The 17,550-nt window shown below is 33.6% G+C and overlaps 1 protein-coding gene across 1 annotated transcript in view; it reads right to left on the bottom strand.

Annotated features, from left to right (window-relative positions):
- The window catches only part of KPNA1 (karyopherin subunit alpha 1), a 50,462-nt gene that overhangs the window by 22,545 nt on the left and 10,367 nt on the right, over positions 1 to 17,550 (bottom strand). The window contains exons 2-5 of the mRNA XM_006905562.3: positions 13,991 to 14,124; positions 4,931 to 5,038; positions 3,025 to 3,124; positions 974 to 1,068 (exon numbers count right to left, since the gene is read on the bottom strand). Coding sequence (XP_006905624.1) covers positions 974 to 1,068; positions 3,025 to 3,124; positions 4,931 to 5,038; positions 13,991 to 14,119 — 432 coding nt within the window. The 5' untranslated portion in view covers positions 14,120 to 14,124. The remainder of the gene's footprint in view (positions 1 to 973; positions 1,069 to 3,024; positions 3,125 to 4,930; positions 5,039 to 13,990; positions 14,125 to 17,550) is intronic.

Raw genomic sequence — 17,550 nt, forward strand, 5'->3', positions numbered from 1 at the left:
AGAGTTGTCATTTACGAAAATGCCCCAATCCCTACAGCCTCAGAGGAAGGCAAAGCAAACAAAAGGGTGAAAGTTATCTTTATTAACTTTTATTAACTTGTTATTGGCAGATATTTATTTGGAAAAATAATCCCATTTTGTGATATACTTTGCACCTCAAAAATTTTAGTCTCTCTAAAGGGTCTGGGCCCTTCAGATTAGATCTTTCAAGTGAAAATTTAAGTATCACAGGTATTTGTTAAAGTATAGTATAGAAATTAATTCATCTGGTTACTCCAACAAAGTCTAGCTATTGAAAGATTACCAATATACTAAAAGATCCAACTTTATTTAGGAACAAAGTAGTATTTAAAAATTTCTAAATTACTCCCAGGATGAGAGTCAGTTGACAATGGTTCTTTTTATTTCAAGAACTATGCAATCCAGACATTGCAGAATGTCTACTTAGAACCCTATGTAATACAGTATTAACAGACTAAATTAACGTAACAGAAAGCATACAGACTCTTGATAAGGCTATCTCCTTGTCAACTCTTTTGGGATCGGGGAGAGGATTAGTTAGGACCAGATTTGGCAATAAGTGAACCTCTAATCTAGCCTGTGTTACACAGCCCTGAGAAAGCCAACGAGTATAATCTAAAAAGCTTTCGAAACCAAATTTTACATAGCCCACACTTAGGTCCTGTCTATAATGGCTCCTCTACTGCAAATAATTCCCTACTAGATAAGTATTATCCATAATTACCATAAAATAATCTTTTACATAACTAAAAATGACAAGAATTCTAAAGAGTTTTACCAAGGTCCTGGATGTTAAAACTACTAAAGAAACTTGCAATGGGATCGACAGAAACATCATCATCAAAAAATTAACTCTTTGCATACATTTTAAAAAGTAATATATCTGTATACAAAATGTAAATTCGGAAAGGGAGTTTTAAGATATGAGACAAGAAATAAAAATGGTTCGCACCTGCAGTGTACAATTCTCTTTTCGTTTGAGGAACTCCACAAACCTGGCCACTACTCCTGGTGTGCTGATGACTTCATCAATAGGAGGATTAGGTTCTGTCTCCCCATAAAATAACAAGAAGAAAAACAATTCTTTGATTTCAGTGCAAAGACTTTATAGCTCAAAATTACTTCATAATATCCCTCCCTCCATTTTAGCATCTCTTTCATGGAAATCTAAAAACAAACCAAAAAAAAATGTAAAACTGAGTTTGGTCACTTTGAAACTGGGGTAGCTTGAGAGGTTTCACAATAACGTAAGCCTTCACATGGAAATGATCAGCAAAATGCAAAATTAAAATTATCACCTCTACTATTTAGAAAACTTAGAAAGTAGAGGAAAAACCATCTGAAGACAACGACTGTTATTATTTTGGCATACTTCCTTCTAGCCCTTTTGCTTTGTTTGTTTCATTATTCATCTATTTTAACATGAACTGTCCTAAGAAATTAGGAGATTCTGAGTGTGCTTGCAGGATTTAATTTTGCAGCTGTAGTGTTAAGTAGAAGCCAGCAACAATTGACCAAGGATGACTTGCCAAATTAATCTCATTTTCAACAACAGAGTATCTTAATAGGAAATGTACTAAACAATCAGCATAGTAATTTCACCAAGAGATTTGACAAAATGTGTGATGACATTCATGTAGCAATGTAAGAAAAATGGCAGCTGGATTACAGCACTACTAGGAATTCTTAGTCAAGTCAATGGTCTTACTGAAGGAGGTGCATAATGGTTCAGTGTTAATTTGGAGAGAGCTCAAATGACATGTTCTTTGCCTGGTTCGACACTTTTATCAATCACTCAAAAATAAACAGAATAAATCTGATACTCTCATAAAGCTGTTAATACATTAGATTACAGAACCAACATATAGAAAGAAAAATAAGCCAAAATTGGCAATACAGCAACAGGGGTAAAGCAAAACTCAGCAACTAAATCTTTTAAAAAGCAATTTAAGAGAAAATCCACATAACTTCACAGACAAAACTTAAAAACAGTTCATGAAGAAGAGTGCTAGAGAGTTTAGACTGCTGCAAATACAATGAAAAATTACTAAGACATGATTACTAAAATTACTGATGCGATCTTAGAATACAATATTGGAATGTAGTCTCAGGCCAGGGAAGGCAATCTCTCATCCCTGAGTAGTAACACATCTGCAATACTGTAATTCTAGTTATCACATTTTTAAGAGGGGTGACTGGCAAACTAGAATACATGCAGGAAATACATGCAGTAGTGGTGAAAGGCCTTAAAAAGCCACATTATGGGAGAAACCCATTAGGCTCAGCATGCTGAAAAGCGACACTTTTAGATGTATGGGGAAGGTGTACATTATAATGGCCTTCAAATATTTAATAAGTTGTCATGTAAAAAACAATTTTTTTTTGTTATGGTGGTAGGTTTTTACTCTAGTTAACCTCAAGGAATATACTAATTTATCACTAATAATTCCAAACAACAGTAACTTACTACTGGGGGGTCAGCTGTTTTGAGTATTTACTATTGACATTTTAACATGGTTCACAAGTTCCAGGGTTCTTTTAATTTGCCAGGATGACAAGAAGTATCATATTCCATTCTACTCTAATTATACAAAAGATAGTTTCCCTGACCACCGATAAATCCATACTTAATTTTAGTGATAAACTACTAACATTAAAATCAACAATCATTGCTCTTTCAAGTGATATTTTTAAACTTTTTCTTAAAAAAGAGTGGAATTCCTCAATATGAATTAACATGAAATATTGACTACTATTTGTTCACTTTAATGTTTTTTATAAAATAGTTCATAATGCTGCTTTCTGGTCCTGGTAAGATCACACAAATCAGTAAGGAAATCCAAAAGTTAGCCATGGCTCATAATTATTCATGTTTATATGTGTCCTTTTATTCTGTTTATAGGCACACTCCAAAGCAAGTTATCTGTGATGTGAAAACAGGTTATGGGAAAGTAGTGTTTTGTAAATAAATGAAAAAGTATACTTAACATATTCAGAACGCACCTTTTGAAAGTAGTTTTCTGAATTTTTGCGTCGCTGAAAGCTGTTGCTCTGGGCTATTGGAGAATATCATTTCAATCATGTCGGAAGTAATAACGCCACCCTGGGATCACAAACGAAAAGCAAATATAATGAAATTTTTACTTTAATTCAAAGAAAAACAAAGATAAATTGTGGCCAAGTTATTAAGTTAATCACATTTACCTAGAAGAATTACACAAAGGGAGGATAATCTTTTCATGTAGGAAAACATAAAATTATTAATAATGTGATGAAGCCTTATTCATCATTAAAAAGCTCACAACAGTGAGAAAGTAGTAATCTTAATAAATACTAAGACAAGGTGTTTTATTATTCTTCCTCTCCTTGTTCATTAAAGGGCTAGCTATTCATTGTCATTCAGATTAAATGTTAAATTCTAAAAGGTTTTTCATGACCTCTAAATCTATAGCAGCCACTCCATCTCTATCCTATCACTCTATTTTAATCCTGTGTCCAGCCCTTTTCACTATCAGATATATATTTTTCTTGGTTATCTGTTTATTGCCCAGGTCTCTTCCGTATTCTGTAAGCTCCTTAAAAGCCAAAGACCCTATATTACTACTCTACCACTGATAGCTGGCATATAATAGATGCTCAACAAATATTTATTGAATGAGTATAGTCTTGTATAAATCACAGATTCTAGCTACTGCTAAATTCAATAGCTGACTCCTAAATTTATTTAAAATTTCTATTTTTGTTTGATTAAAACTTTTCAGTTTCCTACTATTTTCTTGCTTTAGAACTTTTCTATTTCTCACTACCACCCATCCCCCATATTAGTATTTAACTCTTTTCTCAGGATCATTTGTCAATGGAGTAAAGTTCTTACCATTTCATGAAGGGTTATAGTCAACAAGATAAACTGTGAAGAAAGCTGCACAGAGTTGTAAATGCTAGACAGTAAGCAGTACCTAATACTTAAGAATCCCCATGGGAGAGAATGATGCATTCTGCTATTAAAAGTCAGAAAAGTAACTACTTTGAAACTTACAAGACTGATTCCTGAATAAAGGTACCTATACAATTGTTATATATATATATATTTGCTTCCCTTTCTTATCCCCTTATAACATATGATGTACTGACTTTACATTCATAGTATTTAAGTGTCATTAACTTTACATTACAGTATTTAAGTTCCAACACCCAAGAACTCTGCATCCTCTCTTGGGGAAAATCTACAAAATACTGTGCATAATATATCATCATGGGGAAAAAATGAAAGGGGAAAAAATTTATTTTCTCAAAAAGAATAAGAATCTAGTAACAGTGGTTGCCACTGGGCAAAGAAAATGGGTGACTGAGGTAAAAGAGAGTTTTCTTTTTCTGAAAACTATGTATAAATATATATACATATATATGTATGATCTATAAAAACATCAAATTTATTATAAGAAACTGGAAATCTAAACAGGTGTAATCAATATAAAGCACAATTTTTATCTCTATAACCTCAATACAGTTCAAAAATGGGTTATAATAGAAAATTCCAATAGTCGTGATATAGAACCAATTTTGTAAATCATATAAACATGTCCAATTCTGTAACTGAAATGAGAAATGAAATGAGGTTTCCTTTAAAGCATCTGTTAGTCAACTTTTATGGAATAATTTTATTTCATAATTATCTTTGTAAGGGTTAACAGCTGAATTAATCCTCATAATTTAGTTAATCTTGTTTAGTGGTGTTATTTAAAATATAATAAACATTTAATGAATCCTGAGATTAAGTACACAACTTCTTTTTTAAAATGAAATGCCAAGTACTTTTTTTCTTAGCCTGTAACCTTTTTTAAAAAACATAGAAATCAAAACCTCATGTTTATCAGAAAAACACTAAAATGAGTTTCTTTCATTATCTTACTGGTGCCATCTCCATGTTATTAATCTGAGCCTCATGGAAGCCTCCATCTGACATAACTTCCTCTTCTGTTTCTTCTTCTGCTGTAGCAACATTCCTTCGCTTGAATAACTGAAAAATAAAAGACTGTTACTAAACCAATTCTAGCACAAGGGAGTTCAACAGCCAAACACTAGTCACCCCATTTAAAAGGCAAGAAGGATGAAAAGTTATGAAACTCATTTAAAAAATTCTTAAGTTAGTGCTGCTTTCAACATTTCCTAATGAAGAAATGTTGCAGTAGATTATAAGACTTCAGACTTCTCTACAGTCTTATAATCTACTGCAATTAACTATCACTTGATATGGTAAAACTTACTGAGATGTCTGACACTGCATGACATAGAAAAAAGGTTGGAAAAAGGGGCTGGGGCAGGCTTGGCCTCTTTCTTCTATGTAAAGTAGGTGACATAATAGTCACAATACATCAGGAGAAATTAGTATAAAAATGATGTCAGGATGACTTAATACTTTCCTCCTAGCCCTCAAAGATAGTGGACTGAGGCTTCCTGGCCTTCCCAATCTGTCTAGCAATCAGTGACAACAAAAGACTACTACGTGAACAATTACTTCAAAGCGTCCATTAATTTGTATAGGCAAAGGAGAATAGTTCTCTCCAAAGGCAGCCCACTAAGGTGGTTTCCATCACATCCTAACAATCCTAAGCAGTACATTTATTCACCAAGCCATGAGAGTAAAAATAATTTATCCTCTGATCCTACAAGACTTTAAAAAAGCAGACAAAAATCCATAAAATAATGTTTCGGCCACTGGACAATGGATAGCACAGGCAATAATCCTTCAGAAAAGAAAGAAACAACATTAGTCCTATGATTGCCTCAGTTTATTGCCTGGAGAGTTTCCAGGTTGCAGCACAGGGAGGGTGACCCCAAACAGGACCTGGAGGCTCCCTCAGTTGAGGAGACAGAGTTGAGAACCAAGAAGGCCGAGATCTAGAATCCACAATGCAGAGTACTGAAAAAGAGAGATCAACACAGAGAGAACTCCAAAAATCTGTAAAAGGTTATTCTTGAGTCTTTAGTTTATGCAAGTATGTAAGGAAAAGATCTAAAGCTGGAAAAGGAACATGCAGAACATTTTCAGAGGTCACACAGGTCAAGGAATAGTTTGTTTTGACTGGATGCTATAAAAAAAACCTTCTAATATATGGGGCATTGAGTAGACTACTCAGAAGGGTATTGACTCAGTAGTGATGCTCAATTAGCCCTAGTTAAAGGCTGTTCTGGTCCAGCCCACGTAAAAGCAAACTGGTTCCAAGTAACTTAACTACATCCAATGACAATGTCTGAATTACACATATTAAAAGAATACAAAATTATACTTAAATATATATATTAAAAACTCCAACACAAAACAATGTCAAATTCACAATGCTTGACATTCAATCAATAACTACCAAACATGGAAAAGACAACCTACGAGGAAGAGAAAAATTAACACCTAGAAATGACAAAAGTGGAAAACTGGACAAGGATATTAAAACAGTTGTTATAAATATAGCCACATATTCAAAAAGGAGAAGTATAATCATAAGAGGTGATAGGAAAACATGGGGGGGAAAAGCAAATCAAAACACCTAAGGATGAAAAATACAATTTTTCAGATGAAAAATACAATTTTTCAGATGAAAAGTAATGCTGGGTGGAATTCAGATTAGATATGCATTTATATAGTTTAGTACAAATTTAAAGACATTGCAATAGAAATACTCCGAATTATAAAAGAGAAAAGGGCTGAGAAAATATGTACAAAACATAAATCAGCTGTGGAACAAGGAATATATTTAAACAGATTTCATTAAAAGCAGGTATACAGATGGCATATAAGCATGTGAAAGATACACTTAACTTTAGCCATTAGAAAAATGCAAATTAAAATAATAAAGCATACTATTACGCACACTTTAGAATAGGTTAAATGAAAATGACTGACCATATCAAATGTTGACAAGGATGTGGAGGAACAGAAACTCCATATATTGCTGATGGAATGGTAAGTAGTACACCCCTTTTTGGCAAATAGTTGACACTACAGGGGTGTACCAGGCAAGTTTTGGGAGAGATAAATATGTTCACTATCTTACAGTGATAGTTTCACAGAATATAAATATGTCAAAATATTGAATTGTACATTTTGTAGTAGGTCAACTATACAGCCAAAAAGTTTTTTTAAAAAAGACAAAAGAAAGTAACAGCTGCAGTTTATTTTAAGTTCTTAATAATATTAAAACACTCACACTCTACTGGGTCCCACTGGAAGATGCTAAGGAACCAACTATTTTGAAAACAAAGGGAGAGAACCAAATATTTCTCTTTCTTATTTGATTAATAATTCAGGAAAACCAAAAACTTGAGGAAAAGTTTTTCTTTAGGATGACCTACCAGCTAGGTAGTAAAAGCAGAATGAATGATAGAATGATCACTGTAACTCTTAGTAATGGATCTAGGCAATGACCATTGAAGATTGCTAAAGGCTGGGTTTAAAAACTGGTGGGTATTGATTAGATACCTGATATTAAGGAACTGTTAACTTTTTTTACACTTTTTATTTCTTAGTTTCAAGTATACAGTACATTGGTTAGACATTTATATAGTTTATACAATGATCCCAATTGTTCCCTCCCCTCTGGCTCTCCACCTAGCCATTACATTAATGCTAAATGCATTCCCTATGCCATGCTCCCCATCTCCGTGACTATCTATCAACTACTCATTTGTATTTCTTTAACCCTTCACCCCATCCTCCCAGTCCTCCAACCCCGCTTCCCTGCCCATCACCAGATTGTCCTCTATATTTGTGAATGTTTTTGATTAGTTTGTTCTTTTTGTTCCTTAGATTCTGTATATAAATGAAATCATATGATATTTATCTTTCTCTGACTTATTTCGCTCAGCATAATAACTTCCAGGTCCAACCATGTCATTGCATATGGTAGGATTTCATTTTTTTAAAAGCTGAGTAATATTCCATTGTGTATATGAACTATAACTTCTTTATCCAATCGTCTGTTGATGGACATTTAGGCTGCTTCTATATCTTGGCTATTGTAAATTGTGCTGCAATGAACACAGGGGTGTATAGATTTTTACAAATTATTGTTTTGGTTTTCTCTGGATAAATACCCAGAAATGCAATTGCTGGGTCAAAAGGTAGATCCATTTTTAATGGTTTGATAAACCTCTAGACTGTTTTCCATAGCGGCTGTACCAATTTGCAATTCCATCAACAGTAAATGAGGGTTCACTTTTCTCCATATCCTCACCAACCCTTGTTCTTTGACTTACTGATGATAGCCATTCTGACACGTATGAGGTGCTATCTCATTGTGGTTTTAATTTGCATTTCTCTGACGATTAGTGGCCTTGAGCATCTTTTCATATGTATTGGCCATCTGTATTTCCTCTGGAGAAATCTGTTCAGGTCTTCTGCTCATTTTTTAACTGGATTGTTTTTGTTGTTGAGTTGTATGAGTTTTTAAAGTACATAACTCTACTCTGGTTTAAGTTTAAAAGTATTTTTTTGAGATATTTAGTGAAGTACTTATAAATGAAATAGCTGATGTCTGGGATTTGCTTCAAAGTAATCCAGTACATTATTTTACTTCCATCTAAAGGATACCCTTTAACAATGCTTGAAGTTCAGGTCTGATGGTAATGAATTCTTTCAGTTTTTGTACAGCTGAACACATCTTTATTTCACCACTGCTTATGAAAATATTTTTGCCAGGTATAGAATTCAAAGTTAACTGTTTCTTTCCTTGAGATTTTCCAATGTCTTCTGGCTTGTATGTTGCCAATGAGAAATTTAATGTCACCTTTACCTTTGCTCCTCTGGATATAACATGTTTTCTCTGGGTGTTTCTAAGACCTTTTTCTTTATGACTGGTTTTGAGTAGTTTGGTTATAATGTACCACGGTGTAGTTTTCTTCATGTTTTTGTGACTAGGATTCACTTAGTTTCCTGGATCAGTAGTTTAGTTTTCAACAATAATGAAAAATTTTAGCCATTATTTTTTTCAATATTTTTTTCTCTTCTACCCTCTCCCCTCTCCTTGAGGGACTCCAGTTGTCCACATATTAGGTTCCTTATAAAGTAGTTCTATAGCTCACTGATGTCTTCTCTTCCATGAGTGTACATGCATGTATGTGTATTCTTTCACCTCTCATTTCATTTTGGATAGTTTCTATTTCTATCCCTTGAAGTTCACTAATATTTTCTTCTGCAATTTCTAATTTGACATTGATCCTATGTGTGTATGCTTCTCAGACATTAGAGTTTTTATCTCTAGAAGTTCAATTTGAGTCTCTTGTATATCTCCCATGTCTCTACTTAACTTTTGAATATATGGAATACAGTTACAATAATGCTTTAATGTCATTTTCTGCTAATTCTAACATCTGTGTCAGTTCTGGGTCAGTTTCAATTGATTTTTGTCCTCATTAATGGTCGTGTTCTCCTGCTCTTTGTACACCTGGTAATCTTCGTATGCCAAAGTCAATTTGACTTTGTTGAATACGGGATATTTTTGTATACCTATAAATCTTCTTGGCCGTTATTCTGGTATGCAGCTAAGTTATAATAGAAACAGTCTGATCCGCCTAGATCTTGCTTTTATGATGTGTTAGGTAGGTTTGGAGCAGAATGAAATCTATGGCAAATTAATCTCCACTACTGAGGCAAGACTCTCCTCAATACCCTACATAAAACCCCATGAATTCTGAGTTTTTCTAGTCTGGCTAGGAGAACAGGCACTATTCTTAGCCCTGTGTAAGTGCCAGACACTATTCCCTCTAATCATTTGGATATTTTCTATAGCCTTGGAGTTTCCCCAAACACATGTACTGACAGGAATTCTGCTGAATATTCCAGAAAACTCTCTGAAGAGCTCCAGGCTTCTCTCTCTATATATAGGTCCCACCTTTCTGGTATTCCATCCTATGAACTCTATTTACCTTGGTCTCCCTGGACTCTCTCAAGCTCTGTCTTCTCAACTCAGGGAGGCTACGGGCTCTATCTTATATCCTAGGTCCCTCTCCCTGAGTTGCAACCTGAAAACTCTCAGAGGCAGTGAAGTGAGGCAATCACAGGGCTCACTTCATTTGCTTCCATCTCTAGAGATCACTGTCATTCATTGTTTGATGTCTGGTGTCTTGAACTCTTGTTTAAGGTATTTTTATCTACTTATTCTTGGTTGTTTAAGGTAGGAAGGAAGATAAATCTGGGCCTTGATACTGCACTTCAGCTAGAAACAGAAGTCCTCAAAATACCCTTTCTGATACTCAAAATATCCACTTTTAGCTAATGGGAGCCTGTTCAAGCCACCTCCTGAGTCTTTTCAACACAATTTCAGTGATATTAAATTACTTCTTTGCTTTACGTTATGAAAAAATATTACATACAGATTCATCTTGAACATTCCCTTTCTTTAATCAAGAATCAACTGTTTTTCCAAGAAGCCTTGTTCTTGTGAGAGAAAAATTTAAATGACCACAATCCCAGCCTGCTAAGTATGCTCACTGCTACAAGAAAATTCACTATTTCTAGGCCTTTTCAGGACAGAACTGAATGTGTATATGTGTGTGTAGTGTGTATGTGTTTTAAAAAGAAAATACATCATGAATCCCTACTGAAAGTACCAATTCAAAGTTATATAACTTCTTTGATTTTATATTTCTATACTTTCTTAATTTAAAAACTCCAGGTTCCTAAATTAACATAAATACTTATTTGCTGTATCCATATACAAATAGTTTCAGAATAACTATCAATCCTACGATTACTAAATACAGTTGAAGATTTGTTTATACTTCTTTTTGACCTTAAGATATATGCCAGGAGAGAGAATTAATCATATTGCCATATTTTAAATGCATTAAAATAATTCCTCTCTCTGGTTTAGCCACAAGCATGACACACAGGGCCATTTAATTCCTTTTTTAAAAAATTTTTTTACTTTTAAGGATTTCTTCCCTCATTTTGATTTAATTTTGTTTTACAATTACTTAAAACATTTACATGACTCCCAAATCAAACCTAATCACATCTACCGGTACTGCAAAATTTATATCCACAGGCAGCATCTTTAATATGGCATGACAAGATGCTGTTAGTGATCTTTAATTACTATAGGCCATGAGCCATACAACTGCTGATAACAAGTGGAATTTGAAATTAAAAACACAATACCATTTATCACATGTATCAAGACAAGAAAAGAGATGAAAAATTCCCAGCGAAGGGAAGTCCTAAGATTACAGCTATACAGCAAACCCACAGGAGAAACAAAACTGACTGGAGCAAAAGGACAGAAAATGTATAGTGGTGGTCTCCAGAGGAAAAATATTAGAACTGATAAATTATCTGAAAAATTTAACCAAGTAGGAAATCATATAAAAATGATTTAAAAGAGCTGCAGGAGAAAATGAGATGGCAGCCAGGAAGTCAAAGAAAGCCAAGCAGGTAAAAAAATTAGACAATTAACTCTAGGAAAAGTATAAGAAAGGAAATGTCACAATATACTATTCAGCTCAGCAACAAATAATACTTAGATATTATAATACAACTATACTAGGAAGAAGGATGTTAAGGGGAAGAGTAGTGTCAGAGCTTAAATCTTCACCTCTCACAATATCTGAATAATATTTTAACTTGGTGAAGTTATATAGTAACATACACATATTACTTAGAAATTTAGTAATATAAACCAGACTGAACAGTTAAGAGAGTCGAAAGTGGTTTACTTAAGATTCAGACTACTGCTGGTTTGGTTCCAAATATTTCACACTATTTAACTTTTTCAACTATGTACATGTATTACGCAGAGAAAAATAGGTTTTTAAAAAGAAAAACACTGCCAAAACAATTATGATTTGTATACTTTATTTATAGACTACATGTTGCCTGAACCTGTCAACCAATTTAACCAATGGGAAAAGTTGGCTGTCTGTAAGTCTGTCAACTTGCTCACTTAACAAGACATTTTTTGTAACTGAAAACATTGAGCAAGCCTCCATCCATCATTATGGTTTTTACAACTTTTTAGCAGCACTGTTACCTACTCAGATTGAGTTAGCAAGGGTCTGTTAAAGTCAAAGTATTTTAACAGTAAATGTAAAGTGTTCATCTTTTGTACATGAAAAATTACAAATACTGGCTCAATCAGAGTAATATCAACTAGTAAATTTTTTTTTGCCAAAAATATAAGTATTAGTTTGGTCTGTCAGTGCCAAATAGAGGTCATTTATACAGTGATCCCTACATAACAGGTATTAAGTACTTGTCTGCTAAAAGGATAGCCCTAAAACATAGTTATCTTTTATATACTCGGCAGCATCAACTCCTATTCTACCCTCAAATTTAGCTGTTCTACTGGCCACAACCTGTGACTTTTCTTGATAGATGACAAAGCAACTGTGGAAAGATAAACAGTACCTAAATAAATCTGTATTTTATCGATGTTTACTACTTTACAAATTAGGCATGAAACAAGTACTGTGGAGATATTAAACCTGATTAGTTTTACCAGTTCTCCCTACATAAGATGGCGTATATAAAATAACAAAACTAAGATTCTGAATAGAGCAATATTCCAGAAACTTATCTCAGAAATTTTTATTAAAGCCTGAGCACAATTTCAGATCTCATACAATGAAGACAACAAAATCTCAATTATAAATGTTTTCAGTCAGACATGTGGGGACATACTTCAGGCAGGTAAATGAGTATGAAATATTTTAAATGAACACTATTAATGGTAGAGTGCCATTACTACAGCTCCAGATGTCTTTATGCCAAATAGGATGCATAGGCTGTGGTTATAGACAGACCTATACTTGTGCTCGTGTGCATACATGTATTCACATTTACATCTGTGAATATAAATATGGCAATGCTGTTGTGATTTCTGAAATTTATCCGAAATATAAAAGCTAATATAAAGCTAATCCAAAGAAAAGGTTCCACTTCAAATAACACACAGAGATAGAGGCAATGAGAAATCAAGAAAAACTCATTCTTTCACAAATAAGTGGTTACTTTCAAAGATGATAAAGCAGAATGTCAAAAACTAATAACTTAATTTGTTACAGTTAATATAAACTCTATTATAATATTACAAACTCTCCCTGCCCCTCAAACATTAACAGTGATAATTAACAACAATGATAAAGTGTCTGAGTCAAACATCTACAGCCTTAATAAAACACTGAGGTTGTAATGTACTCTTAGACTTCAACTAACTGGATTATCTAGTGAAGTGTTAGTCCAAAGCACAGTTTATGTTGAGACCAGCTCACTATAACTGCAAAATCTTTATAACAGATCACTTTATTTCTCAAGTATGAAGAGTTCTAACTCATTCATTTGCCTTTTATGGAACTTTTGTAGTGTGAGAGTCAAAATGGTCCTTCCAAGTTCAAAAATCTCTCTTTAGCAAAAAAAAAGTCACCTAAGGGTTATATCTTTAAATTACTTCGCCAAAACTGATGGACCATTTGTCCTAAGCATTTTTAGAGGAAGGTAAAGTAAGGGTGAGTACCAGGTTCTCCTGTAGATGTTTTCAAGTTAAAATGAATTAAAAAAAGAAAAAAAAGGTCCTAAATGTCCTCTGAATAATAATCAATTTAGGAGTGAAAAGACATTTTTTTTTTTTTATTATGTAGTGTTTTAAAGCAAAATCTCAAAGATGTTTTCAAATTAAAATTTATAATGGAAAGCCTGAGAATTCATTAACATGCACATAAAATCTTAAGGAAGTTGCAACTTCAGAAAAATAAAATACACCAGAAACGAAGAGGCCAAAGTACGAAACAGTGGTTATATTGGAAACATAGGAAGCTAAGAGATTCTTCATCCTTACTTTTCATTACCTCCTCTCCTCCACCCCCAAAATATGTTGATTTTATATAGTAAACATCGTTAAAATTAAAATTAAGAAAGGTAGTTTCAGGCTTAAAATGGAATATTAAGTTCTTTAAAAGGATTTAATAAGGGCAAAGGACTTACCTGCTCTTCTCTTTTCTGCTTGCGTAACTGCAATCCTTCTTCCTCCCTTCTCCTGCGCATCTCATCTGGATTCAGGGACTTATTTTTGTAACTTTTCAGGCGAAAGTTCTCTTTTCCTGGGGTGGTCATGATTTCTACCAAAATACGAGAGGAAGGGAACAAATGAGCTTAGTTTACCATAAAGAGCTCTGCTATTCTAACAGCTCAGCCTTTTACAGGTATAAATGCCCATGCCCATAACAGAGACACCAGAAATGGTAACTTTTTAAAACAGCTTTATTAAAGTGTATGATTCAATGGTTTTTAGTATATTCAGAGCTATGTGCAACCATCACTACAGTCAATTTTAAAATATATTTGCATCACCTCAAAAAACAAAAACAAAAACAAAAACAAAAAAACTGTACCATTTAGCCATCACTCCTATTCTGGACAATTTATATGAATAAAATGTGTGATCTTTTGTGCCTGGCTTTTTTCACTTAGCATAATATTTTCAAAGTTCATCCATGTTGCAGGATATATCAGTACTTTATTCCTTTTTATAGCTAAATAATATCCTACTGTACGGACATACCCCAATATATTTATCTGGTCATCAGCTGATGGACATTTGGGTTCTTTCTACTTTTTGACTAGTATGAGTAATACTTCTATAATTATTTATAAATAAGTTTTGCATAGACATATGTTTTCATTTCTCTTAGGTATATACCTAGGAATAGAACTGCTAGATCATACAGTAACTCTGATTAATCGTTTGAGGAACTGCCAAAATATTTTTCCAAAATGGCTGCACTATTTTACAGTCCCACCAGCAGTACAGAAGTGTTGCCAATTTCTCCACAGCCTTGCAAACATTTGCTTTCATGACTTTTTGATTCTAGCCATCCTAGTGGACTAGATGTGTTTTCACATATTTATTTCCCAACTGTATATCATCCATAAAAAGTCTACTCAAATTCTTTGCCCATTTTCAAATTCGAGTTGTAAGCGTTCTTTACATATTTTAGATAGAAGACATTTATCGGATATATTTTTTAAATGTTTTCTTCCATTCTATAGGTTGTCTTTTCACTTCTTTAATGGTGTCCTTTGAAGTAGAAGAGTTTTTAATTTTGATGGTCTAATTCATCTATTTTTTCTTTTGTTGCTCATGCTTTTAGTGTTATACTCAGGGATTATTACCCCTAAGTTCCCAAGAGCTTTAAAGTTTTAGCTCTTATATTTAGGTCTGTCATCCACTTTGAGTTAATTTTTGCACACAGTATGAGGTTAAGGACCCAACTTCATTCGTTTGCATAAGGCTACCCAGTTGTTCTAGCATCATTTGTTGAAGACTATTCTTTCTCCATTGAATGGTCTTGATACCCCTGTTGAAAATCAGCTGACCATAGATATATGGTTTTATGTCTCAATTCTCAATTCTATTCCATTGATCTGCATATGTATCCTTGTGCCAATTTCACACAATCATGATTACTACCTTTGTAATAAGTTCTGAAATCAAGATGTGTGATTCCTATTTTATTCTTTTCAACATGTGTTGGCTCTTCTGAATACCCTGCAATTCCATATGAATTTTAGAATCAGTATGTCAGTTTCTACAAAGAAGTTTGCTGAGATTCTGACATTAACTGTATTAAATCTGTACGTCAATTTGCAGTCTTATCACCTTAACAATGTTAAGTCTACCGATTCTCAAAGATGGGATGTTTTCTATTAACTAAGATCTTCTTTCATTTAACATTTCATAGTTTTCAGAGTGCTTCACACTTTTGTTAAATTTATACATAGATACTTTAATCTTTTTGATGCTACTGGGAATAAAACTGTTTTCATAATTTCACTTTCAAATTGTTGATAACAAGTCTATAGAAATACGATTGACTTCTGTATATGCAAACTTGCTCAACTTGCTTTTTAGTTAATATTTTTTTTAGTGGACTCCTTAGGCTTTCCCACATACAAGCTCATGTCACCTGCCAGAAAAAGTTTTGCTTCTTTCTTTCCAATCTTGCTGTCTTTTACTTCCTTTTCTTGCATAATTACTATGGCTTGAACCTCCAATACAATGTCAAAGAGAAGTGGAAAGAGCAGATAATCTTGTCTTAATCCTTACCTTTGGGGAAAGATGTTACTTTTAGATTTTTCATAGATATCCTTTTTATATTGAGAAAGTTCCCTTCTATTCTTAGTTTTTTGTGTTTTTGTCATTAAATGCTTTTGAGTTTTGTCATGTTTTCTCTGTATCTATTGCAATGACAATGTGACTTGTTTTATTTTACTGACATATTACATTTATTGTCTTTATGATCTTATGAAACCCAGAAGTCTACAACTACAGCATGATCTGTCCTTCAGAAAGGTGTGAACCTAGCTATTAAACCCATTACAGCTCTTGGAATCCCTGAAAGAACTCTTATATTCTTTTAATAAATTTCCACTTTAAACTAAAAAAAATTTTTTTGCTGTAAAATAGTATCCATGTTTACACCAGTAGCATTTCATATATCTCGTGTTTACCACATCTCTTGACTGCATCATTTTGTCTTGTGATTTAATCTTATGTTTGTACAGTAGTAACATGCTGTACAGGCTTGCAGCCTAAGAGCAACAGGCTATAACGTATAGCAAGTATATCGTAGGCTATATCCTCTAGGTTTGTGTAAGTACTCTGTGATGCTAGCACAACATAATCACCTAATGACTCATTTCTCAGAACTTATCCCTATCGTTAAGTGGCACATGTCTATGTATTATTCCACCACCTTCTGGCCTCTATCATTTCTCCTGAGGAGTCTACTGTTATTCTTATCAGGGTTCCCTTGTTAAGTAACTGTTGTTTTTCTATTGCTATTCTGAAAATTTTCCCATTGTCTTTGATTTTCAACATTTTTAAACTGATGTGTCCATTCATGGATTTTCTTGCATTAATCCTACTTGAAGTTAGTTGGACTCCTTGGATATACAGGTCATGCTTTTCAATAAATTTGAGAAATTTTCAGCCATTATGTCCTTGTATACTTTATCTGCTTTCTCTCTCCTCTCTTCTTCTGATACTGTCATTATGTGTATAGTGGTACACTTGATGGTGCCCCACATCTCTCTGATGCTGTTTTCGATTTTCTTTTTTCTCCCTTCCCTGAATTTCTATCAATACACTGGCAAGTTTGCTAATTCTTTCTTCTACCAATTCAAATCTACCACTCAGTCCCTCTAGTCATGTTAAGTTTCTCTTCGACTGCAGAAATTTCCATATGGTTCCTTTTTGGGATTTTTTTATTGACAGGCTGCATTTGATGTGAGTTGTCATCATATCTTCCTTCACTTAAGGTTTGCTATGATTCTTTGAATATTTATAGTAGATACTTCAAAAGTCTATTTCAGTTAAATCGAACATCTGGTCGCTTTCACAGTGTTTTTTCTAGTGTTATCAGCCATACTTTCGTGAGGTTCTTCTGTTTGTCTGCCTGTTTGTTTTACATGTCTTGTAACTTTTTATTAGAAACTCAGTATTTTATATAATGCTTTGTGGCAACTCTGGGCAACTTTGCGGT

This window comes from Pteropus alecto, unplaced genomic scaffold (assembly GCF_000325575.1).
Source record: "Pteropus alecto unplaced genomic scaffold, ASM32557v1 scaffold251, whole genome shotgun sequence".
Lineage (NCBI taxonomy): Eukaryota > Metazoa > Chordata > Mammalia > Chiroptera > Pteropodidae > Pteropus > Pteropus alecto.